The sequence below is a fragment of the Camelus bactrianus genome, chromosome 30, assembly GCF_048773025.1.
Source record: "Camelus bactrianus isolate YW-2024 breed Bactrian camel chromosome 30, ASM4877302v1, whole genome shotgun sequence".
Taxonomy (NCBI): domain Eukaryota; kingdom Metazoa; phylum Chordata; class Mammalia; order Artiodactyla; family Camelidae; genus Camelus; species Camelus bactrianus.
Genome location: NC_133568.1, coordinates 19,869,740 through 19,894,168, shown reverse-complemented (window position 1 = coordinate 19,894,168; position 24,429 = coordinate 19,869,740). Strand labels below are relative to the sequence as shown.

At 44.2% G+C, this 24,429-nt stretch overlaps 1 protein-coding gene across 4 annotated transcripts in view; it reads right to left on the bottom strand.

Moving 5' to 3' along the window:
• Nucleotides 1-4,440: 4,440 nt before the first annotated feature.
• The window catches only part of TNFRSF11A (TNF receptor superfamily member 11a), a 50,074-nt gene continuing 30,085 nt past the window's right edge, over nucleotides 4,441-24,429 (bottom strand). For 2 of the 4 annotated variants that reach the window (XM_074355300.1, XM_074355301.1), the window contains 6 exons: nucleotides 23,260-23,353; nucleotides 22,004-22,098; nucleotides 20,836-20,949; nucleotides 17,839-17,891; nucleotides 15,779-16,538; nucleotides 4,441-7,172 (listed from right to left, as the gene is read on the bottom strand). In XM_074355300.1, coding sequence (XP_074211401.1) covers nucleotides 6,832-7,172; nucleotides 15,779-16,538; nucleotides 17,839-17,891; nucleotides 20,836-20,949; nucleotides 22,004-22,098; nucleotides 23,260-23,353 — 1,457 coding nt within the window. In that variant the 3' untranslated portion in view covers nucleotides 4,441-6,831. The remainder of the gene's footprint in view (nucleotides 7,173-15,778; nucleotides 16,539-17,838; nucleotides 17,892-20,835; nucleotides 20,950-22,003; nucleotides 22,099-23,259; nucleotides 23,354-24,429) is intronic. The other 2 variants (XM_074355299.1, XM_074355302.1) reach the window with 2 other exon arrangements.

Genomic DNA, 24,429 nt, shown 5'->3' with positions numbered 1-24,429 from the left:
TTAGCTCCAGCAAGAAGACCTCACCACAGCACCCTCGGTAGCTGGGGGCCCTGGGGTGAGGGAGGGAAATGGAGGGCCTGGCAGAGGGCACATGAGCAGGGTTTGGACATAGGACCTGAGGACACTGCAGGGGAGGCTCTGAGGGCCCAGGAGGCAGGGAGGAACAAAGCAGTCATTGAAGGAACAATAAGGAATGTGGGACCAACAGGGAAGGATGGAAAGGGGGAAGTGGACCACGTACCTGGGGGAAGAGGCAGAGAGTCAGAGACTGGCTTGAGCATCAGGAAAAGAGAGAGAAAGGGACACAGAATTAGGGAACAGAGAAGAGGTCACTTGGAGAGGAAGAGTGGGGGCGGATGGACAGGGGCAGATACAGAAAGAGAGAGAAGACTCTCTGCTTCTGACATATTCTCATCAGTGACCTTGCTCCAGGTCATGGTGTCTCCCCATCTAGAGTGTCCTTGTTTTCTGATTGGTTAAAAAAAGGGCTACTCACACCATCCCAGTCTATCTCAGAGGGAAGAAGTCAGGACCAGGGGAAGAACTGGTGGCAGAATGCTGCAGGCAGAGAAAACAGCATGTGCAAAGGCCCTGAGGGAGGAGGTGGGCGCGCGGGAGAGACCAGTGCAGCTGGAATGGGGGAGGGTGGTGTGAGGTGAGCCTGGAGGGCTGGGGGCCATGGATTCCACGTGAAAGACTCTGGTCTTTTTGGGAGGTAGCTGTGGACAAGTCCATAATGTCCTGACTCCTCTTTTCCATCATTTGTTTATCTCTGCATGTCTGCTTCACTAGCTGCAAGTATAAAATACAGCTCCACCTCTTCTCTTTTTCCTATTAGTTGCTGGAGACCCCATATGTCAAATTGCTGACATATAAAGCCCCACCCTGCCTTCAGGCATCCAAGAACCTCAAGGTCTTAGTTGGTCCAAAGAGGAAACGTTCTTCCAAATACCCCAGAGAGGATGATAAAGGCTAGTGAGCTCAGTCATGGTCTGTCACGGCCTCTGGTCACTGTTGAGCACTGGTCCACACATACAGACAATTGTGTGCTGCTGAGGGGGTGGGGAAGCCTCCAGAGGGAGCATTGGACTTACCTTGCTCACACTCAGCCACTGGCTCGGGAGCTGACTCGGAGGTGACTGGGCCTGCTGGAGCGTCTGCTTGTCCAGCCCCAACTCTTCACCACCAGGCCAATGCCCCTTTGGAACCCCTGGTGACCCTTCTCCCAGAGGACTTCCCTTGGGTGCTCCTAATTCATCCTCCCGAGTGTTGAGCCTCCCAGGATGTTGCAGGGCTTCCCCGCAGTCTTGCCTTCCTTGCCTCCCAGCACTAGTTCTGCAGACCAAGGGCAACGGTGGAGCACAACTGTCAGGGCACAAATGACCCTGACCCGCTCCAGCCAACAGACACCAAGTGGCCTTACGTTCGTGAGACCAAACAACCCTTCCCAGGATATCCAGATCCATCCCAGGCCGCCTGCTCCCTCCATTTCCAGACACAGAAGATGGTGGCATTTGGAGTTTGTTTCCAAGTTTTCCCTCTCCCAGCACCTCATTATCATCATCACGTTATTAATACAGAAAATAACGAAATCAGAAAATATCAGTAGAAAAACATTCCACGTTTCCAACCAAATACAGACATTTATACCAGCATATAAAACACAAAACTCACAGTTTCCACGGGTGAATGTGCTCCCTAGAAGCGTGACCACTGCATTCTGTATAGCCTTGTCAGACACGGCGGCCCACAGAGCAAACGACGGCTCTGGGCCCTGACACTGGGAGTCCCACTGTGAAAAGAAGTTTTATTGTGGAAACATTTACTCTGAATGAATGTTACTGGGGTCCATATCCTGAAACTTAATTTTTTAATAAAATGAAAAATTGGGATGTTTTTATTCTTTACTAATAGTAGTAAATACTTACAGAAAGCTGTAAGAGCTTTAAATATATATTTTTTCCATGTTTTCTTTGTCATTGAAATAGAAAGGCCCTAAAAACCTCTACATCCTTGTATCCAGAATATATAAAGAGCTTTCAAAACACAGTAAGAGAATAAACAAACCAATTAAAAATAGGCAAAAGATTTGAATACACACTTCACCAAATAAGAGATAAAGACAGCCAAATAAGCACATGAAAAGATGTGAAGTCATTTGCAAATGTAAATTAAATTAAAGCCACAGTGAGACACTATGCATCTATTAGAATGGCTAAAAGCGAAATAAACATACAACTGACAATATCAAGTGCCGATGAGGATGTGGAGCAACTGAAACCCTCCTTCAGTGCTGACAGGAATGCAGCATGGTACAGCCGCTTTGGAAAACAATTTTGCAGTTTCTTATAAATATATATTTACCATACAATCCCATAATCCCACACCTGGGTACTTACTCAAGAGAAATGAAAACACATGTCCACACAAATTTTTATAGCAGCTTTATTTGTAACTGCCCCAAACTGGAAAGAATCCAAGTGTAGGTGAATACACAAACTGTGGTACATCTGTCAATGGAATACTACTCGGCAATAAGAAGGAACTAACTGCTGATGCACCCAACAACTTGGCTGGAGTAATGAGGTGGAGAGACCGAAAGTCAGACTCTCAACAGCCATGAGAAACCATGGTGGAGAAGGTCACAAAGGGTCACACCAGAAGTCACTTAGTCATCCATCCTCACTTGGAAATTTAGTAAATCCTTCTCTTTTTCAAACTTTGGGGAATATCGGGCTGTTTGACCAAGGGAAACAATGCCTTAGCAGGGGCTGCTGTAGGAGTGCTGGTCTGGGGTTTCTGCATCTGTGGCTCCCCTGTACCTCAGAGATTGGCTTCAGTGACACTACTTGACATGCCTCTGCCCACTGCCGGCCCCACCCCTGCCCAATTTCAGTTGCCCATATATTTTTGGCAAGGCTTAGTAGTTGCATGGTAGTCTGTTTACCAGCATAGTCCTGGGGGGTCAGGAATTCCACAGATAACCCCTCCCCAGCAGCCTCCCTGGTGCTCTGGAGTAGAGTAATGTCCACAGTCTTCCCTAGCCCTGCAGGACATCCCTAGACTCTCGGGGCCTCTCCAGCTACCTTCGTCTCCTTTCTCAGGGATGCTCAGGGCCCAAACATCAAAAGTACACTAACTAAAAATGATGACTCACCCACTGAATGTTCAGGCTGTTGAATTCTTTATCCCTTCTCCCAAAAGGGGCCTATGCAACTCATGCCCAGAACACCCCATAGCTCCCCAAATTAGATGGCCAAAGGAAGTCATGTGACATCAGAGACCGTCAAAGAATAAACATTTCAAAACTATGCCTCTTCCAGCAAAGACAGTACTCTTGCTCAAACTCACTCTTTGCCTGGCACCTACCATAGTTTGTTGAATCAGCATAAAGGGTGAACACGACATCGTTTATTTGTTTATGTAATAGATGCCTCTACCCAAAGGATCTCACCAGTTTTCTTGACTTTACAAATCCGCACTTCTCCATGATCTGCGCCAGTGAAATGCAGTAGTACAGGAGACCCAGTTCCCCAAACGTGGATATTTGGAAGGAATTTCAATATGTAAATATGAATGTGAGGGTCTCTCACTTGTAAGAATTCACTGTACTCTGCATTAAAGGAATGTGGTCACTAGAGAAGGAAGCACTTATTAGGCACTGGGAGAGGCCCCTCTCCTGCTCCCAGAGGCACTCTGCCTTGCACCATTTTATTATGAACAATGTCCCTGTGGTAGAGAGCTGGCAAGAAGGGCCCCAGTCTTCCCCTCCTTGTATCCACCACTCTCTCAACGTCACTCTGTAACTGTTTTCCCAGCCCTTGAATCTGGGCTGCCCTCTGTCTTGCTTTGGCCAACAGAATGGTTCTACTGCTCTCTGGGAACCCAGACATCACTGTGAGAAGGCGGCCAGGCTAGTCTGCTGGGCATAGTGAGGGGCCATGTAGAGAGGGCTCAGTCTAGCCCAGCCAACCCCCAGCCAGCCAGCCAGCCTGCAGACTGCATGTGGGCTCGCTCAGGCCTAAAGAACCAACCAAGCTCAGCCAACCCACAGAATTGGGAGCTAAATGAATGGCGGTTGTTTTCAACCGCTGAGTTTTGGGGTAGCTTGTTACACAGCAAGATTGCCCTGCCATAGGGAGGTTCCAGTACCTCATATTCAAACTGCTCTCTGAGCTTACAGGTAGAGAAGAAATTAATTCTTCCTTCTTCAGATAGCTGAATTAAACGTGGATAGAAAACACTAGACTCCATTTCCCTTTCAACTGTCTTTTACTGCATAGCCAACTTGTGTTTTAAAGAATTTTCTTATGAGACTAACAGTAGATATAGCGTTAAAACAGGGCACTTTCTGTCCCAACTCTTGTTGAGGGTTCCATCCATGACACATAACCAACATTTGATACCACAGCACACCACAGAGATCAGAAAGAAGTCAAATCACCATTTCACAAAAAGCTTTGTTTAAGCAAGTCAGGGGGAAAAAAAACCTTTTATGGTCAAATATAGGTTTCACAATCTCTTTACCACATCCCCCAAACAGTTTTTTCATCATTGTCTTCATTTCATTCTGTTTACATTTGTCATATACATCTCTATAGTACACAGACAACAGACCTATATTTGCTATATATTTCCTATCATTTAATTGTCTTTGGATCAATCTAGAATTAGTAGGGAATCAGTATGAGAAAGAAGACCACCTTTTTCTGAAAGGAGATTCTTCTGTATTTATTTAGCACCTTTTAAGGAGCTCAAGATACTTCAACATTCACTGTAGCATCCTTTTGTCATCTCTAGGTAGGGGAAGTGTCGAAAATTATCATTAGTGCCTTTTTATTGGGAAAAAAAAAGAAAGCACAGAAAGGCAAAGTAGTATCAGCGAGACAGTGACAGTCACAGTAGAAACTTGGGTCTTTAGCTCAGCCTTCTACTTTGCGAACTATACTTTGTTTAATATATTCCATATTAAGAGGTATAACGGTTTCTTCCATTTTTTAGCATCTCTCTTTGGATGGATGTTAACTAAAAGGGCAGCACAGACAGTAAATTCCCACCAGTGGGTCATCCTGGCAGTGCAGTTATTTCCTGCAGTTCTTCATGTCAGCCAAGGAACCCCATAAGTTACAGAGCTACCTCTGGTCCTCCATTAAAAATCATCATCGACTGCTACTACCCCATTGTTTCCAAGAGACAGGCAACCAACAGGGAGAAACCAGTGATCAGTGATCAGTGATCATTCCCTTCAGCTGATTTGTGGCCATTAAAGTCCGGACAGTGACAACTATTAGCACTCTTAAAAACAGCAGGTCTGCAAAATTAATTTTAACGTGCTTAGGTATTTTAACTTTAATATTTGAGGAGAACAAACACTCACTGGCCACAACAGCTAGAACATCCCAGGTAATTCCTTTCAGTCTAACTCAGACTGTATGTTTCCTCACAAGAGCACTGATGCTAAGGGAAAAGCACCTCTATGAGTAATTTTCTTAAGTTCACAATATAAGGATTTGGTTTTTAATTTAAATGCATGGAAAATAGCAGGAATATTTTCCACCTCTACAAGGCTAAATTATAGATACACAATTGCTTAGGAAGAAAATAAGGCCTCTTGCCTAAACACATTTATGCTGTCTTTATTTAGAATGAAAAAAATGCATAATAACATTTCAACTTCATTCTTTCTTTCCTGAACTTCCCTGGCCCCTTCTTTTCACTTTGTGTGTGAGCCATCCTCTGGTCCTCTTCATTTTCCACATCTCTTCCAGGGAAACACCAAGAGTAAAAATGCCAAGTGCAACAACTTGGATTTTTAGAGATTTAGTGACACAAGTGCCTGAATGCCTTTGCTGGAACGGGTACATACATTCACCCCGTGGGGATGAACCATTGGGTAAAGGAGGACAACGACAGGTTACCACTTAGAGCTGCCTAGAAACCGACACAAACTAAACATTCAGGTGCAAAAATGGAGTTTCCTCTTTTTCACCCTTTAGAAAAATGAGAACTCAGAAAAATTTTCAAAAACGAAAAGTCCCTCCCCTGGTTCCCTGAGCCTCTCCCCAGGCTTCACATTTCTAGCCTTTTCCCAAAAGTGCTTAGTACAGACCCTCACTCTCCCAAGCCATCACCAAAACATAGGCATCTACTTGTGAGAAGGGGTGCAAAAGAACATATGTAAAGAAGACCGTCACCTCTAGGAGAACTTTCAGGAAAATCCTTAGGTTTCAAGGGGAAAAAGGAGAGCGGGCCAGTATCAAGAAAAATGTTACCAGAGAAAGAGAAATACAAATACAAATATGTGGGAGGGGGAAAAACAGACCCAAATAAAATAGGACAAGCATAACGTCATGTGTCATAAAGAGACAAAATATTGATGAAATAATAATGGAGTGGAGCGGAGGTGAAAGGGAAAGGAGAAAAACCATAAAAGGAGGTAGAAAGTGGAGCAACTGAAGAGGGCAAAGTGGATCTGTGCAATTAGCTGATACACGACTGTGGATGTCAGTGAGTAGTAATAACAAATGTACTTTAAAAAAAAAAAAAAGTCCCCGATTCTATTTAGAGTAAGGTGGATGGAGAACGCCAGGTCATTGGACTCAGATGTACCGAATGGAGGGGCATAAAGGCTCAGATCGTGGCCGCCGTCCCGACCCCCAGCCCAGGCCCCGCCCAGGAGCAGGTGCGCAGCGGGCGCCGCCGTGTGGCATCGCGGCTCCGGACGTGCGCGGCGCAGAGGGCTGGCGGGAAGGTCCGCACCGCAGGTCGGCGCCCGCCCGGCGGCATCACGGCTCCGACGGGCGCGGTGAACCGCAGCGGGTCCCCGCCCTCTCAGCGCCGCGCCCCAGGCGCGCCCGCCTCGGCCTCCCCCTGCTCCTGCACGGGCCGCGAGGCCTTGTCAGGCCCGGGGACGCCGCGCTCCTGCAGCCCCGGGCCCACCTCGAGGCCGGTGCACGTGTCCGGGAAGCGCGGCCCGAGGCCGGCAAAGGAGTCGCAGCACGGCGGGCTCTCCTCCTGCACCGGGCGGCCCACCGGCTCCCCTGCGCCGCCGCCCGTGCCCGCCGGGCCCTCCTGCGAGTTCTGACTGACGTAGACCACGATGATGTCGCCCTTGAAATTCATCACCTGCCCGCTGGAAATAAACGTGGAGTTACTGTTTCCAGTCACATTTCCTACAAGGGGAGAGGAAGAGAGAACACGCAGAGGGTGAGTCATCAATTCTGGGCAAGAACTTGGGTCTTGTGAGGGGGAAGTTTCCCAGTGCATCGAGGGTCGCTGGCGCCCCAGCTGTCTTACAGGCGGCCCCTCCTCGCCCACGTCTCCAAAAATGCATCAGGCACTCCCAGTAGTTCATTTGTCAACTCACTGGGCCTGACTGAAGCCGAAGAAGGAGGAAGGGAGTGAGAAAGAAAGAAGACAAGACAAGGAAAGGGAAGCAAGCAGTGGGCCACACTCCAGTTTTGTCGTTGGCCACGGAGAGTTCAGGGAACACTGGCAGGAGAGCACACCCGGATTTCAGAATCAAGACGGGATTCAGATGTTGCAGAGGGTGCACGCGAGTGATGGATACGCAGGAAACACAGATAGTGGCGCAGCAACGGTGAGGTGTATCAAGAAGGGATGCAAAAGCCGGAGGGAAGGTGGTTGTTAATAGAACCCAGCAGCCCACCTCAGCCCGGCCTTCCCTCTGACCACACTCATTCAGGTCTTTTCACCCTCCCTGAAGAGGTCCCTAAGCTCAGCCGGGAGGGTCATAGGGCCACCTAGGCTCAGTATTTAGCAGAAGTCAGTCAATTTCCTTAGCATTAAAAAACAAACAAAAAACTCCTGGAAAAAAAGAGATTCAGGAAACTAAAATGGAAAAAACCCAACCAACCAAAAACAATCTTATAAATCACTCTTTCCTTCTGAAGAGGGGAGGAGGGATGTTCCTCCCTCAGGGGTTCTATCATCACTTTTTGTGGGTGACTGGACTTGGCCAGTCTTTAATTAGTGGGTCTTTTGAAAAACAAATAGTTCAACAATGTTAGGAAACCTACTACCTCTTATTCTTCTGTTGTAAAGACTAATGCTCCAGCAATGACTCAGGCAAAAATAAGTGCCACAAACCCAGCAGATGCAGAAAAGCCCCAACACTCAGCGTCACCACCAGGACCTTTCAGTCTGACCAGGGAAGGTGAACATCAAAACAGTTCCTCACTGTTAACTTCATCTTTTTTTCTTCTCTATTGTGACAAAGTTTAATAATTCATACAAATGAAATCATTTCTGTCACTATTCCCCATGAAGAGATTTCCCCCAAATGTGGAATGCAGTTTTTAGATAGTCTGACTAAAATGCCAACAGCATCCAGCAAATTCCAGGAGCCTTCCCTGCACCCACAGGGGACCTGTAGAGATGCTGAGACGGGCACAGTGGCCCATGAAAGCACAGGGATTTCAATGGAAAGAGATTTCAAATATAGGCAGCAAACTGAAATTCACGGGGAGGATCTGTGACTCATGCTATTCCTCCCCTAGAGTTGTATTTGGTATATTCCTCGACGGGCAGTGGCGGGGCTTTGTTTGTCTATTAAGTCCCCAAGCAGCTTGGGCAAGGCCAGCTAGTATTCCAGTCACCAACTAGCCACACTGACCCGTATTCTCCATTCCCTCTAAAAACCACACTGACAGGTGCCCATAACATCCAGCGTTCTCCAACTAGGTGTTTATTCTCTAGCATGCCTGTGTCTTTCTGCCCCTACCAGTTACCAAGTTCGTTCTTGAGTCTGTTTGTAACCAGTTGAACTCATAAGGAAATCTAATTAAATACGAGCAGATCTCGTTTTCTTGCTCTTGGCTTTACTGTGCTTCGAAGATACTGAGTTTTTTTTTTTTTTTTTTTTACAAGTTGAAGGTTTGTGGTAACCCTGCATTGTCAGATGATGGTTAGCATTTTTTTTTTTTAGTAATAAAGTATTTTTAAGTTAAAGTACGTACATTGTTTTTTTAGACATAATGCTGTTGCACACTTACTAGACTACAGTGTAGTGTAAACATAACTTTATATGCACTGGGAAACCCCCAAAATTCATGTGACTGGCTTTGTTGTGATATGCGCTGTATTGTGGTGGTCTGGAACAGAACTTGCAATATCTCTAAGGTCTGCCCGTGCCTTTTTATAAAGTTGTGAAATGTAAGTGTGAAAAGAAAAGGAATGTTTCTATGAATACTAAAGTCAAGGCTTTGCAAGGACCAAATAAATGTGAGCCACTGAAGATAAAACAGGAGACATCAACAATCTACTGAACCAGTGTGTGTGGTGGTGTGAGTATGACAACCGTTAAAACACAAAAAGGAGGCTTTGAAAATGCAGAATGGATTTGGCACTCAAATTTGTTCTTCAAAAGTCTGTAACTCCTCATTCCACACTAAAGAAATAGAAGCTGGAAATTAAGAAGGTGTGGTTAATGTAAAAAAGGCTCAGGAAACTATAATCAGCCAACACATATGTCCCTATGCTGAAAAATAATCAACGTTGATGTGAGTTACATGTTTTACGTTTAAAAAGGTGTTTAAGATATGAACTTTAAATGACTTTCTCAAGCAACGCAGTAACTACTAACGAAGAGCTGTAGCCGCAGCAGAAAGTGAGCAGAGTGACTTTCAAGTCCTCGGAGTGGAGGGATCTCTCGCGAGTAGCAGAAAAAGTCAAAGCGAGAAATCAAAAGTAACACATCTATACCATAAACATTCTATTCCAATTGAAAACATACCATGTGTACTTAATCAAAGCAGCAATTTTAAGTTGCTTTAAAGTGTGATTTTTTTCCCCTTGGTATAATTCCTCTACCTTTTCATTATTACAGCATTGGTTCTGTTGTCCTACAATATCATGTAAACTTGCACAAAAGGCATGGCTAGCCACTGCATGATTGATTTATGGCCTGGAATTTAATATCTTCATCCTCTTCATATAGATTTATCTGTTTATGTCAGTTTATGTCATGGTATATATAATTTCTCCATCATTTAAAATTTTATTTTGCAACAAGTCATCATTATGAATCCACTGTTGCGTACCCTCTCCCTTGTCAGAATCTTGAATTTGTCTGAACTCAGGTAAAAACCTTTTTTTTTTAACCATCATCTTACACATCAAGACTTTGTGTTAAATTTTTCTTAAGAATTTCGTTCCATATCTTTGCCTCACGGCCAACAATATATCTTTTGACATATTGTATTGGATCTATATCCTTATTTTCTATTTTTTTTTCCAAAATGGAACTCAAACCCTTTTGCCTAAGAGATGTATTTAAACATTTCAGAATTCTTTGATCCACAGATTGGGTCAAGAATATTATTCTTGGGAGGTGGGGGGACAGTGGGCAGGGGAGGACAAAAAAAAAAAAGGCTTTTAAATTCCTGGTGATTAGGATGTTCCTGAACTGTCCTTTCTTACAAGCAATAATTCCTTAAAATTTGCTTTCCACTTTTCAGAGGGATTTACATTGGGGGAATGGACCTGAGAGGGAGGGAGGGCCCTGGGAATCAATAGGACCCCATGTCAGTCAGGTGGGTGCTGCAGGGCCCTCTTATTGTTGGTGGCTGGTACAGGGAAGTGAGAAAAGGAAAAGAGGGGGAGGGTGTGTGTGAGGCCTGTCCAGGACGCCTTTAGAAGGCTCAAGGCTTTTATAGGTACCATTAGTCCTCAGCCTTCTGGGAATACAAGCAAAGCCAGGCCTGTTCCCTGCCCCCGTCCCACCCCACCCTTCCTGACTCTCCTCAGCTGTCTTTCCGCCAGCTCTCCCCAGCAAGGCCACCCTTGCATTTATTTTAACTTTATTTCACTTGCCAAAAAAAAAAAAAGGGGGGTTGGAGGCATGTGGAAGAAAGAGCTTTCCTCACAAAAGAATCACTGATGGTGAAAACAGTAACTTCCTGAGACAACTGGCAGAAGAGAGGGGACTCAGAGGCCAAGGCAGCCGCCACCTCCAGCACAGACACTAGTGTCCCTTCCCATGGATCCTTCTGGGCCTGGCCTGGCCCCCGCCCCATGCTCAGCCAGAGTCTGCCCTTATTCCACAGCACACTGAGGATTCTCCAGCACATGGTAAACAAATGAAATCAGTATCAATGGCACCCACTGTTGGCGAGACGATGCCATGGTTCGAGGCACAGGCTGTGCAACAGGATCTGAGTCGTGGTTTTGTAGCTAACTAGCTGTGTGGTGGGCGAGGAACTTGCCCACAGGACTTCAGTGAGGAATTAGGAAGGAGATACACGTGAGGCACTTAACCAGCACCTGGTAATTAACATCTACGATGTCACTGATAAAAACATAACCTCCGGATGTCAAAACGATCTTAATGGGTCTCTGAACACAAGGTCACTGACGGAATTCTATGTGAAGGCTACCCAAGAGTATGATTTGACAGCCAACAAGACAGGAGGATTTTTATTAAATGAGAACATTTGAAGAGTTTCTAACACTGAACGTGGCTTAACGTTAATATTTAATGTGACTTAGCAAATAATACCACCCGACTGTCATGTAGATTTTCTTCCAAGGAAAAGAACTAAAAATATACACAAATCCACTCAAATCATCCAAGCTATATTGGGCTCTTTCGGAATTTTTTAAAAACTTATTTTATATTTAACCCATATGCTTCTCATGTGATTTTCTTTTTTATGGAAATGCAAGCTCTGCTTTAGGCTTTTGGAAGAAACTGGGTCTATGATGATACGGGAAGGGAAGCAGTATTTAATAGTTCCATTCTGAATCATGCTTGAAAATTACTTAGAATGGCTCATGAATGAAGTCCTTCCAAATGAGCCCCGTTAGAAAAGAAAGAAGGCAAGCAACTCAAAGTTAATCAAAGCATAGAGTGAATGAACTGTTCATATATTTTGAAATAATGCATGGACTCTTAGCACCAATGAATGCTGAATATTATTACCAAATAACCAAATTATAAAATACGTTTAACTTATAGATTCAGTGAACTGATACCTGCCCTTATAATACTTAGCTAAAGGTCAAACACAAGTTAGTGGATGGCATTTCAACAGGAGAGAAGGAAGTCAGAAACAGAGGACTGTCCATTGTTTGAGGGGTGGGGAGGATGGGAACTAAAACTGGGTAAGAAAATCTGTCGGGATGGAAGTGGATGGTCAAGAATAGTCATTTCAGGTTGGGGTGTGGCCCAGGCATGGGAGACTGAGGATGGTGACTGGGAGTCAGGTGGGTACCCTCACCTTCTAGTGCCCTTGGCTCCCAGGCATCAGCCTGGGTGTGTCTGTGCCACTTGGACGGACAAGCTCCTCCTTACTTGTCATCTCTGCCGCCTCTACCCAGGACACCTAAGTCTGTCCAGGACAGCTAGTGGCAGTCCTTCCATCCCCTGCCTGACCCCCTGCTCCCCAGAACAGACAGAAGAGGTGGAGTCTGAACATGAGTCAGGAAGCAAACAGGGGCTACGGTCTCTTGCTCCTCTAGTTACTCATGACTGGACGAATGAATGAATGAGCTTCTGAACGTGTATTCACTTAGCAAACTGTGACTAAGCTGCCTTAGGAAAGACCAGAAAGATCAGGTGTGGCGAAGGACATGGAAATTCCTGCCGATTGATCGTGGCTGCCTAGAGACGGTTGTGGATACAGATGTGAACATGCTGGGCTCCGTGAGAAAGATGCCAAGATGAATTACCAGGGGCTGGCGAGGACACGGAAGGGAGAGAGGCCACCGAGGCAGCCGACCTGCGTCCCTGGTTTAAGAAGCAGCATTTGAGCTGGGACTTGAAGCACAGGAGGAACTGGGCTCTCTGGAAAAGGGGACAGTGCCAAGACAGTGGCTTCTGCCAGGGGAAGCACGTTACAGCGCAGAAGCAGGAAAGGGAGAGGTTTCCACCGAAAGCACAGGCCTTGGCCAAATTGAAGTGGGTGAGCAGGTGAAGGGGAACAAGAGCGTGCATGTTAGAGGGGGTGGGCCGTGGAAGGCCTCACTTTCTCAAATTACTGATTCTTTTTGTGTTGTCCATTCCCACTCCCTCGCAACAATCCCTACTTGTTTTCCAAGCTTTTCCGAATCTCCTTGTCTCAGTGGACCCTCAATAAAGATCTGACAGAAAAACACATAGCTTGTTTTCATTAAGAATTGTTGTGGGCCCTGCAAATAAACATCTCTCTCCAGCTCAAAAGTATCTGAACCAATTAAGTGATCTCAGGAGCTGGAAGCAAGTCACTGGCCAACTAGCAGCACATTAATCATAAGAAGTTGTTCTTTCTTTCACATGAAATAACTTTCTAGACACAGAATTCTCCAAACTCCAGGTGAAAGGGCTTGTAAGTAAGGTAACCACCATCATGTCATCAGGATGGTAATTTAAGACGTAAATTAAAACATGGTTAACGCAAGACAAAACCGCAAGTATGTTTTCCCCCTTCACTGGTTTTTGCTGATAATCCTCCCTGTCCTTTAAGAGCTGTTACATTGCTAAAATAGACTTACCACTGGGTATTCATTTTGAAAGATACACTTGTGGAGCCCTTTGAAGAACTATCATTCTCTTCAAAAGGAAGTTGGGTGCAAAGGAGATAATTTTCCCTACTGGGGAAGTGTCCAACCATGTCATTTCTGCAGAAACCACTTGATTTGGTTGTAAGTTTTCTTTTCTTTTTTTTTTTTTTTAAATACTCACATACAGAAATCCAAAAGCCAATAAAAAGGCCACCTCCCTCAAGTCCTGAGAGCACAGTGGCTTTTAGATCACACAAGATTAACCCCATCCCCTACTCTTTAACTTTCACCCCAGCTCCAACCTCTTTCACACGTTTTATAGAACATAAATTATGGCACTTCACAAAAAGGAATAATGAGAAAGTACTATGCTGACCAGGAACCAGAAGGCTGGTTCATGTAGAAGTAATTCTGGAGAGAACAGCACAGCCTCAAAAATCAATCTGGCTGCTGCTTCGCCTGAATCCAGCTCCCTTGCTGGCGTCTGTCTGCGGGCAGACTCTCAACGGATGTTTTATGTGGCTGAGCATCAGAGGAAGACAGAAAAAGCAGTGTAAACTTTTTGCAAATTAACACCGCTTAGTTGATGACACACTTTTTTTTTTTTCTTTTCTCCAGGCCTAGATGTTCAGCCCTGGAGAAATAAAGGATAAAGGAAAGCAGACATGGGCCCTGCTTGAACTCCTTGCAGGAGAGCTCAGACCAGACTTCTTGGTTTCATGACACTAAGGAAAAATGATCTCTTTCAATTTGGCTAACTCTGTTCTTCCCAGAACTGCTGCTGATTTTCACACAGCGGCAAATGTCACCTTCCTGATGTCAGCCACAGAAAAACCGGTCTGTCCCCTGGCAGTGTCACAAGACACGGCCACTGCCACACTGCCTTCCCACTCCCCACAGCCCCAAACATTCGGGTTCTGTGTGTGTCTGCAACCAATAGGAGGAAAAGTAACCTCTAGAAAAGAGACAGAACGGTACAAACGAACGACAGAGCCAAACATGGAAACTCCTTAAAATCTTAAAAAAAGAAAAAAAAAAGTTGAGGTCTTTGGAAGAATAAACACATCAGTTCTTTGAAAAATATCCCCGAGCCTATCTCCTCCTTTCAGTTTGACTGAGAATTGATACAGACTTGACACATCAGTGAATCTGTGTGCAGAAAACCACAAAGCTTGGAAAACAGATTCAAGGACATTTTCTACCAAATAAGCCAGGAGCCAGCATCAGCACAAGGCAAAACAGACTCTGTTTAGGGCCCAATGGAGCTGCCTCAGAGATGTAACGTAATTCAAAGACCAGCACCTAGACCTGCTTGCAGTTTAAAGAGGCAGGAAAGAAAAAGCAAAATGCATCCCAGGATAAAGGTGGTCCATGTTTTTTTGGAGGCTGGGAGGATTCTGCGAAGCCCCTTAAATAGTTATATATTCATAGATTCGGTTTTCTGCAGAGCGTCTATAAGCTTTCAGAAGATTTTCAAAGAGATTCCTGATCCCCGACCCACCACACATACTGCAAATAATCCCCAGAGCCAGAGGAAGCCCGCACCATCAGTGGCAAAGTTCCTTATAACTATATAATAAAACAGAGGATGTTTTACCTTCACAGAAAAGAGTTATAATATTACAATTTGTGGGCTAGCCATACTCAAGCAGTGGTGCAACGATAAATCTCTATAATGATTTTAAATTGTAAAATTATCCTCCTGGTTCCATAAATATATGCAGTGGTGATAAAAGATGCTTCTCACATAATGTATTACAGGACAGCTCACTGCATCATTATCTTGGCCTAGAATCAACAAGCTCCTCTCAATAAATATTAATTAAGCAAGGATTAACTAAGCAATTTTGTTTGCTCTGAAATTTGTTAAAGAGTTTTTTTGGGGGGAGATTTGAGGCCTAGATTGCTTTAAAAACAAACCCAAAACCAGAAATCTAAGGGAACACCTTGACTTCAGCCAGTCCTGAGGTCAATCTTGACACTGTCTTCAGGGGTCAAGGCTGGGAGTTAAAGTCTAACCCCATCGTGAGAAGCCTGAACACAAAAGGGCATAGGACACGGATAAACGAAGGGAGAGTCCCAGGGGTATGGTCCACAAACCCGATACGTGGACTGAATCAAAACCCACCCTGTGAAGAGGCTCATCAGGGGAAAACGCTGGAGCTGAACTTTCCCTGCGTTAGCTTCTGTCTTCCCTGAATGGCGTACTACACTTGCCCCCAGGCGCTGCACAAAGACCAGGCATTTTTGCTTAGAAGAAACCAGCAGAGTCACTTACCAGATGCAGGTGGCTGGTCACTGGAGGGGCTTCCAGACCCAGGGCCTCCCCTCGTCCAGCCGGGAAGCCTTACATCAGCCCCGTCCATGGGCTGGCCTCCTGTCTCTGCCCCGTCAGCCGCTTCGGGTGGAAGGCCCAAGCCGTAGGCACACTGGGGCAAGGGTCCACTTTGGGGGAAACCCATCAGGGGTTCCCGGTCCTCCCTAGCAGGGTTCCCGCAGCCCGCACAGCCATCTGCAGAGCTGGAGCTGGCTGCCCAGTGGGGGCAATTGCCACCCTCCACTTCTTTTTGCAAGTACTTTTCAGAGGACGCAGGAATCCAATCAGTCCTGCACGGGGGCTGGGCGCAGTGGCAGCTTTCAGAATCCATCAAGCTCTCTGTCCCAGTGAAGCACTGGCTCAAGCTGTCATTCTCCCCCACCTCCAGGGGTTCAGGGAAAGGCGGTGTGGAGATGCCTCCAGGCTGAGTGAGTAACAGTATAGAGTCTGGGACCTGGGAGGGCCTGTCCATATATTCATCTTCCATGGGAACCTGCCTGAAGGGGTCCCCCTCAGTCTCGCTGACCAAGGTGAGCATCCCGGTATCTTCTCCCTGGGCACAGGGACCACCCCCTCCACAGGCACCACCATCGTCTGGACAGCACATATCTTCAGAAAACCGCTTGTCTTCCAGAGTCAGCAGTAAAACACTCTCACAGATTTCACGCTGACTAGAGGCTTCCACGTGAGTGCAGCTAAAATTGTTGCCTGAGGACTCCTGCTGATTTAAATTCAGAAGGCAGAGCATTAATACAAGTGTTGTTAGAACATGGTTCTGCTAAGAGCGGCTGAAAATAGTGTTTATAGTAATTATTTCCACCATAACAAGTACAGACAGAATACTCACTGTGACACTTTATTTGGGTTATTTAAGACTTGGGGTCGGGGAGAACCCGCAAATGGTGTACAACCAGAAACTGATGAATCCAGCTGCATTTCAAATGAATAGTGTGTTTACACTGAACCAAGGAGGAGAGCTAATTCTGATAACTTCAGAACACGGGATTCAGTCCCTGTACTCCCAACAGAAATTTAGGCAAAGCCCGAAAACAAATATTGAACTCCAGTTGGTGGCTTTGTTTTTTGCTGTGGGGTGGCTTAATGATTCTGAAACTACTTTCTGTGTATTCCGGAATTGAGTAAACATAGTGAGAGTAACAGGAGGCAGGTTTCATACTGCTGGAGAAGGGAAGATTTAGAGACAGACAGGGGAAGGCTAGAATGAACCCTGCAGTGCTGGGACTGGAACTGGAGAAATCTCGATGAGCTCTGGGTTTAAAATTTATACATCTTTATACCTAAACTTATATACCTTTATATCTATTTAGAAAAGAGAGCTGAAGGATATAATGGGATAATTAATAACGTTTTCAGATCAAATGTAGATTAGATAATAGTACTGTACCACTACTACACTTTTTAAAAATTTTTTCATAAATGTACTATGGTTATATAGGAGAATGTCCTTGTGCTTAAGAAATTCACAGGAAAGTATTTAAAGGCGTAGGAGCCCGATGTCTGCCGTTCACTCCAAAATGGTTCAAGAGGAAAAAAATATATACATACACATGTACACACAGAAAGCAAATAATAAAGCAATTGTGAAAAGATAAACAATTGGTGCATTTGCATATAGGGAAGTGGAAATTTTTAGTACTATTCTTACTGCTTTCCTATAGTTTTGAAATTATACCAAAAGTAAAAGCCACCAACACAACTACAGAGAAAAGGAATGTGGCAGCTCTTCCCACCCAGGAATCTGGCCTAAGCGATCGAGATTGGCACTAAAATAATGATATAAATAACATATGGGCACAGAGAGGACAGCAATGGGATGAAACACAAGAAAACAGCATTTAGGATGAGAACTGACTTGGGCTTTGGGTTATTCCGTAGGGATCAATCCTGGGATATGCAGTTCCGACCCCTCAAGGAAGTACCCATTCCCAGTGGGGCTCAGTATTTGAATAGTAATAGTTATATCAGCCAAATCGTTAACAGTACTTAAGACTTCAATTTACCTTATTTCCACTTAGGCGACCGCAAGCCTCGTTGACCCAGTGCCACAAATTAGCTAGAAAAACAAAGTAAGGATAAAGGCTTCATAATACTATCTCCTATTTCTAATTCAGTATTATTGACCACTATGTCAGTTCAATATTGTCTTTAAACACAGCCATCTGCAAATCTTTGAGAGTTCCTGAGAGTGAAAACATTTAAAAGAAAAATCAACCAATTTAAAGGCAATGAAGGCATCTTGCCCCTCCTTTCAAAAACAGAGCTTTCTGATCTATGTAAAGCAAAATATGGTCCCCTACCGTTCCATCGAATACCTCTGGGCACATGGTGAAGGCTGTCAGAGCTGCCCTCAGCAAATCTTCTTTGACTATGAGGGACGTGGCTAGGTATTACAGGGGAGCAAAGGTGACACGGGTCTAGGAGACTGATTTTGTAGTAAACTAGTGCAAACATATGTACAATAAAAGTGCACGCTGGAAGGCTGTGTCATACCCCACTGAGTTCCAGTGGGCCCCAAATCCTTTTCCACTGTACCCCACTGCTTCTCAGAAGAAAGAAGATAATGTTCTGTGACATACACAAAGTACCTCTTCCTTAACTTTTAAAAATAGAAGTGATGAAACTTTAAAGTTAAATCTACGAATTAAAAAATATCTATTAATGTATATAAGACAAAGACAAAATTTTATGCCACCTCCGTTGGATATTTGATGTTGAAGTCACTGTAAAGACTAGAGGCAAGTGTTGGTGGTATGGTGGTGAGCACAGCTGCCTTCCAAGACAAAAGCCAAGAGGTTGTCCCTTCTCTACTGGAGGACGGTCAGGTCATAGTAATAGGTAATGATACCTAATATGTGACCTTGCCTGGTTTACTTAACTTCTCTGAGCCTCAGTTCCCACATCATAAAATGGGGGAAAAATGCTGCCTCCCTCACAGTGCTGTTGTGGAGACTGAGTTAGTACATGTGAAAGGCATACAGCAGTATTGGGACATAATAAATATTTAATATATGTCACTTACTGCTGTGATCATCATTATTATTCATGCCTATTTTCTATCGTTTAAAAATTATATAAAAATAAAGGTAGTCCAAATAAAAGGGAAGTTGCAGCCCTTTCCTTGTAGGGATCAGTACTAGACAATTACAGATGGTACAAAAAAGAACATTTGTACACAGAGGTGATTGTTATTCAAAAATACTATGATAATCATCTCTCTCCTGGATGACTGCAAAACCCCTCCTTACTGGTTGGTCTGCATCCACATTTACTGCACCCTCAAATTTGTTTCTGTTAATAAAATACCCAAATGCTAAAACTAGAGGGCTGTTTTTGCTTCCCTCTGCTACGTATGAGGTGCATACTCCTTAGCGAGGCCTGCAGGGCTGCACCAGCTGGCCACGCCTCCTTTTCCAGTTTCATCTCACACTGGTCCTGACTTCCTCTTCCAGCTGCACTAACCTTCTTTCAGTCCCTCCAGCTTGCCCTGCTCTCTCCAAATCAAGTAATTCTCTCCACATGGAATGCTTTTGATTCTCTTTGGCTCCCTTTGGGCTAGTGAATTTCAACTTGTTTTTCAGATGTGGCTCCCCCTGCCTCCTCCCTGGCTGACTCTGAGGGTGGGCAGACAACTCTGTCACCTGGAGCTCTGCTCCTCCCTCTCCACACTCAGCCTCACTCTGTGAGCTCAACGTCTGTCATGCCCAGGAGAAGCTTCCTCCATGAGGGCACTGGCTCTGTGTGTGTGGATTCGTTTTGAGACCCCAGGGCCTGGCTGGTCCCTGGTGGCCAATAAACAGGTGTTGAACAAAGGGATGAAGAGAGAGCCGACAATCCGACAGTCATACTTCCCAATACAGTGACTGGCAGGCCTACTGCCCTTGCTTGGCATTGGGAAGGTAAGGTGGTAAGAGATTATCACAGAGACAAAAACTAAAGAATGAAACATCGGAAGTCTGTTTATCTCACATAAACATGACTACACAAGTGATCTGCGTCATCTGAACGTGCGTTATTGAAATCCCCACTCATGATGCTGGGAAGGTGAAGTTGCATTAAATAACAATATTCAATAATGAACAGACTTCCTAAAAAGTCAATTGCAACTTTTCCTCTTCAAACACTCTCTGCTTAACACTGGCATCTTTAATCACCGTCTTCCCTCTTTAATTAATCTTTTGATTGCCCAGTGTTACATTAGGTAATGTGATGTTGATGGAAACAGTTAAGTATGCAGGGTTGTGTGAAGTCCCTGGGTGTGACTGTGGGAGAACTGATGAAATCACAGCAAAGCAGAGGTGGTCCAGATAAACGAGCTGCCAAAAATGGGAAAGGACGGTGAGGCCACAGGTGCTTCAAAAGAGAACGAAACACCTTTAGGGAACTTCATGAACCTTGAGTCCTTTCTTTAAAATTACACTTTTTTAGCTTTGTGGTATAAAATTCAAGCATGACGTGGTGCTACAAGAAACTATATATATAAACACATTTTTTTGTGGAAAAACCATTCCCAATACACAAGGTAACACTTGATCACTCATTCTAAGATTGAGCACCTAAATTTTACTGTATAAGACAACTTACTTTCAGAATTTTAAATCCACACATCAAGGTAACACCCCAGTCAAAAATTTCCATCTACCACTTACCTGAACATTTTGTCTCTGTTTTAAGTAATTAATTTAAATAATTAAGTAATTAATTTAAATAATTTAAAATGTTTGTATTCTAGGATAAATGCAACCCCTGTATATCTGACGCTGCATAATTCATACAACAGTCTTCAGTCTCCTCCACCTTTTTGTTTACATATAAACAGGCACAGTGATGTTTGTTCTTCCAGAGAACAACGAATTAGGTATAAAGTGTGTTTCACTTTAGTTTAAAGAGATCACCCTAGAGGCAGTCAGAGAGCAAAACATGCATCTTCAAAGCACACACCTAGAAAGGTACCTATTTTCTTTAAGATTCAATTTCAAAAACCACCACGGACACAATACCTGTTAGCGCTTTCCCTTCTCTCCTGTAGTAAACACCAAAGATGACGGCAGCAACTAACGCCACAGAGATGAAGAGGAGCAGGATAATTAAACTGGGCAAGTAAGTCTGGGGTTCTGTGTCGGAAGAAAATGAGAAAAACAGCATTAAAGATCGTTTATTTTTACTCTCTAAATTTGAAAACAAAACGCTTTCAACCAAACCCCAAAATCAAGGATGTTGGTGTGGAGGAAGAGAAGTTGGAAGTTCCCGACCCTGACTGTACGTGTGTCCTAGAGAGCTCCCCCTGGGAAGGGTGAAACCCACCACGTGGCTGGTCCTGCCTGTCGCGCCCTGAGGGAGGTCAGCCCAGGGCCATCTTTAAATGCTTCTACTTTAGAACAACTCCAGTCAGGTTTACCACGCCATCCAGTTCCCTCTTTGCTTACCTGTAGAACACTTCAACCTCTCCAGGAGGATGGGCTCCTTCTTCATAACAGTCTTTTAAAAATGCTGCTCTGACTGTGGAACTCCTTATCCAGAACTCTGATGTTTTTGTTTTCCTGTTTCCCAAACTGTCAAAACTAAACCCTTGATTTTCTTAGTCCAAGTTCATTCACGCTATTATTCTGTGGCCCAGGTTCTCTTGCCTCATTAGAAAGGTCTTCTTGCCACTTATGCTCCTCCTATGCGGTGATACCTGGACCCACCTCCACACTCACCTGGATAACCAGCATCCACCATTAATGGTCAACTTTCTGCCAATCTTTGAAACTGTCCTTAAGATTAATTTGATCAACAAAATGTTCCATAAATAATGATATCTATATTCTAAATAAGTTGCTAACTCTGGTTGGTGACCAGAATCTGCCAAAGATACCCTACTGTGCCCACCACCACCCTACCATATTTGGGCATTTTAATTTATGTTTGCAGCCCCATTTTCTTTTTCTTTCTTTGTATATATGAGTAAATGACTAGTTATCCATTCCAGAGTAGAAAATTATCAAGTAAACAACACATCTGGAATTAAAACGCTGATAAAAATGAAATACTGAGCTGACCATACATAGGATGAGATGAAAAGGGAAAGATGGACCCCTCCCGACACAGCATGCAATTTGGGAGAAATCTAGAAGAGCTGACTAGACTGGGGCACATCTACTTACCAACCTGCTCTATGAAACATACCATTTGGTGGTTTTGCAGATGGCAGAGAAGAACTACAAACCACATCTGATTTCTTGGTCCCATGATGTGCTTCCTTCTCTCCAAGAATGGTGCAGCTGTGAGGGGAAAGGTAAGTAAGTGCTTCAGTTTTATATTCTTATTTTTGGGGTTTTTTTTTTTAAGCTACAAAATGCGCTACCCCACTAGATTGCTAGCTCCTTCGGGAGAGGAACTTAACTCTTCCTGGACGTTTGAATCCCCAGTGCCTATCCACACATCATTAAGGTGGACAAATAAATAAACAAAAGTAACTGCTACCAGTGCTCTCTAAGACTACTCTGAGAGCATGGTCTGAAAGAGGGTAGACTGGTGTCTTTGGCGAAGGCAATTCCAAGTTCAATTACTGCGGCTAACTGATAAACTTTGGACGAATACTCTTTTGAAGCTGAAAACGCGGAAAACCTTTTGAAAATAAAACTTGGATAAGTCGATCAGAAAATAAATATTTAACGAGAATTAATAGATTGGGGAATGAAAGAATCATGACATTGATTATTAGTATTCAACCACAAGCATGCAACCAAAGGATCCAGGAATTTCACTGTGGACACTCTCATAGAAGTATAAGATAGTATACAGATGAGATGATTCATTGCAAAATTATTTATTATGGCAAAAGACTGGAAATAACTTAAATGACTATCAATAGGGAACTTACTAAATAAATTATGAAATTATGGTACAGCTCTATAATGAAATACTATGTAGCTATAAAAAGCTACAAAGATTTAAGTGAAGTAATATGGAATGCTTCATTCAGGATACATTATGGGGAAAAAAAAAAAACCCAAGTAGGTAAACATTTAAACAGGACGCTTCCATATGCACATATAACACACACACACACACACCCCTCTGGACAAATAAACCAGTGGTGTTGGGAAGCTGGGAAAAGTAGGAATCATGAGTGATAATAAATGTCATAAATCATTCGCAACTAAAGTTAAAACAAGGGAAAAAGCAGCTGCAACTGTAGTCAAAGCTTCAGTCAAACTGAATCTAACAGGTCTTACGTAGCCTGCCCATATCAGGTTGGCAATTGGTTGGACAGGTTTATCTTCCTTACGCCCAACTGACAGACTTTTTCCATCGTGAACATGGCTCCAGAGGAGGCCTCACCAAACCGAATCAGTCTGTTTTCAACCCAGACAAGACAGCCAGAGATTGAGTTGTTTAAAATCAGCAAACTCCCTCTAGGTTCCTTCGTTGTCACTTACTTGGTCCAGGGTTTGCATTTCTCTGTGGAGGAAAAGGTGTCAGAGAAGTAGCCCATGAGGCAGGGTTCGCACACCGTGTCTTTGTTGAGCTGCACTGTCCAAAAGAGAAACGGACAAAAGAACACACAAGACAAACGAGGACACTTAGAGATCGGCCAGGATGATGGTCCACAGGACCAGCAATCAGGTGCTGCCCCCCTGCCTCTTGCCTCCCCCTTCCCACCCTTGCCACCTGCAGCTGATGGCTCCAGCCCCCATAGGCTTCAGAGACCTGAGATCCTACAGCAGGTGACAGCACTGTGCCCAGAAGGGTAACTGGTATCAAGGTGCAAACGCCAGATGTGAATTAGGTCCAGTTCTCTGATCTGGACCCTTTGCTGGTCAGAGCCACCGTCCTGGTCACTGATGCTTTGGCCATGAAACCTGCTGTCTGATTTGTTTTAACCAAGCACCTGTCTGTTCTTCCCTTTTGGGATTATATCAGCCTTTGTCTACAGAGAATGGCAGCCTGTCTACTGCTTTTAAAGGAAACTGCTTGGTGGGGAGGGTGTAGCTCAGTAGTAGAGTGTGTGCTTAGCATGTGCAAGGTCCTGGGTTCAATCCCCAGTACCTCCAGCAAAAAGTAAACAAATAAATAAACCTAATTACCTCATCCCACCAAAATAAAGGAAACTTCTTGTCTTAAACTTTCTGATCGATAATCTCACCAGTCCAAGTCTTAGAATGTCAACAAAGTTTTCTCAAAAAAAAAAAAAAAAAACAAAAACAAAAACTGAAAGGAGGACAAAAAGAACTACCCTACACTACAGGTCACTTTCTCTTAAACCAAGGGTTGGTAATAGAAATTTTATGTAAAGGGCTAAGTAATAAATATCTTAGGCTTTTCAGGCCTTCTGCGGTCTGCAAATTACATGTAGCATGAGAGCAGACACAGTGAATGTGTGAAAAAAAAATGGATGTGGCTGTGTTCCAATAAAACTCTATTTACACAAACACAAGTGTTGGGATGGATTTTGGACCCCTGCCTTAAGCCACAGCACTGAAAGCAGGAATTGGTTCTGGTTAGTAAGCTGTCTTCAGCTCTCTCATATTTCTCATAAACTACATTATCAAAATAGGAGATGTCTCAGATTTCCTACGTCTAGTGCCTTTACTGCAATTGACACATGA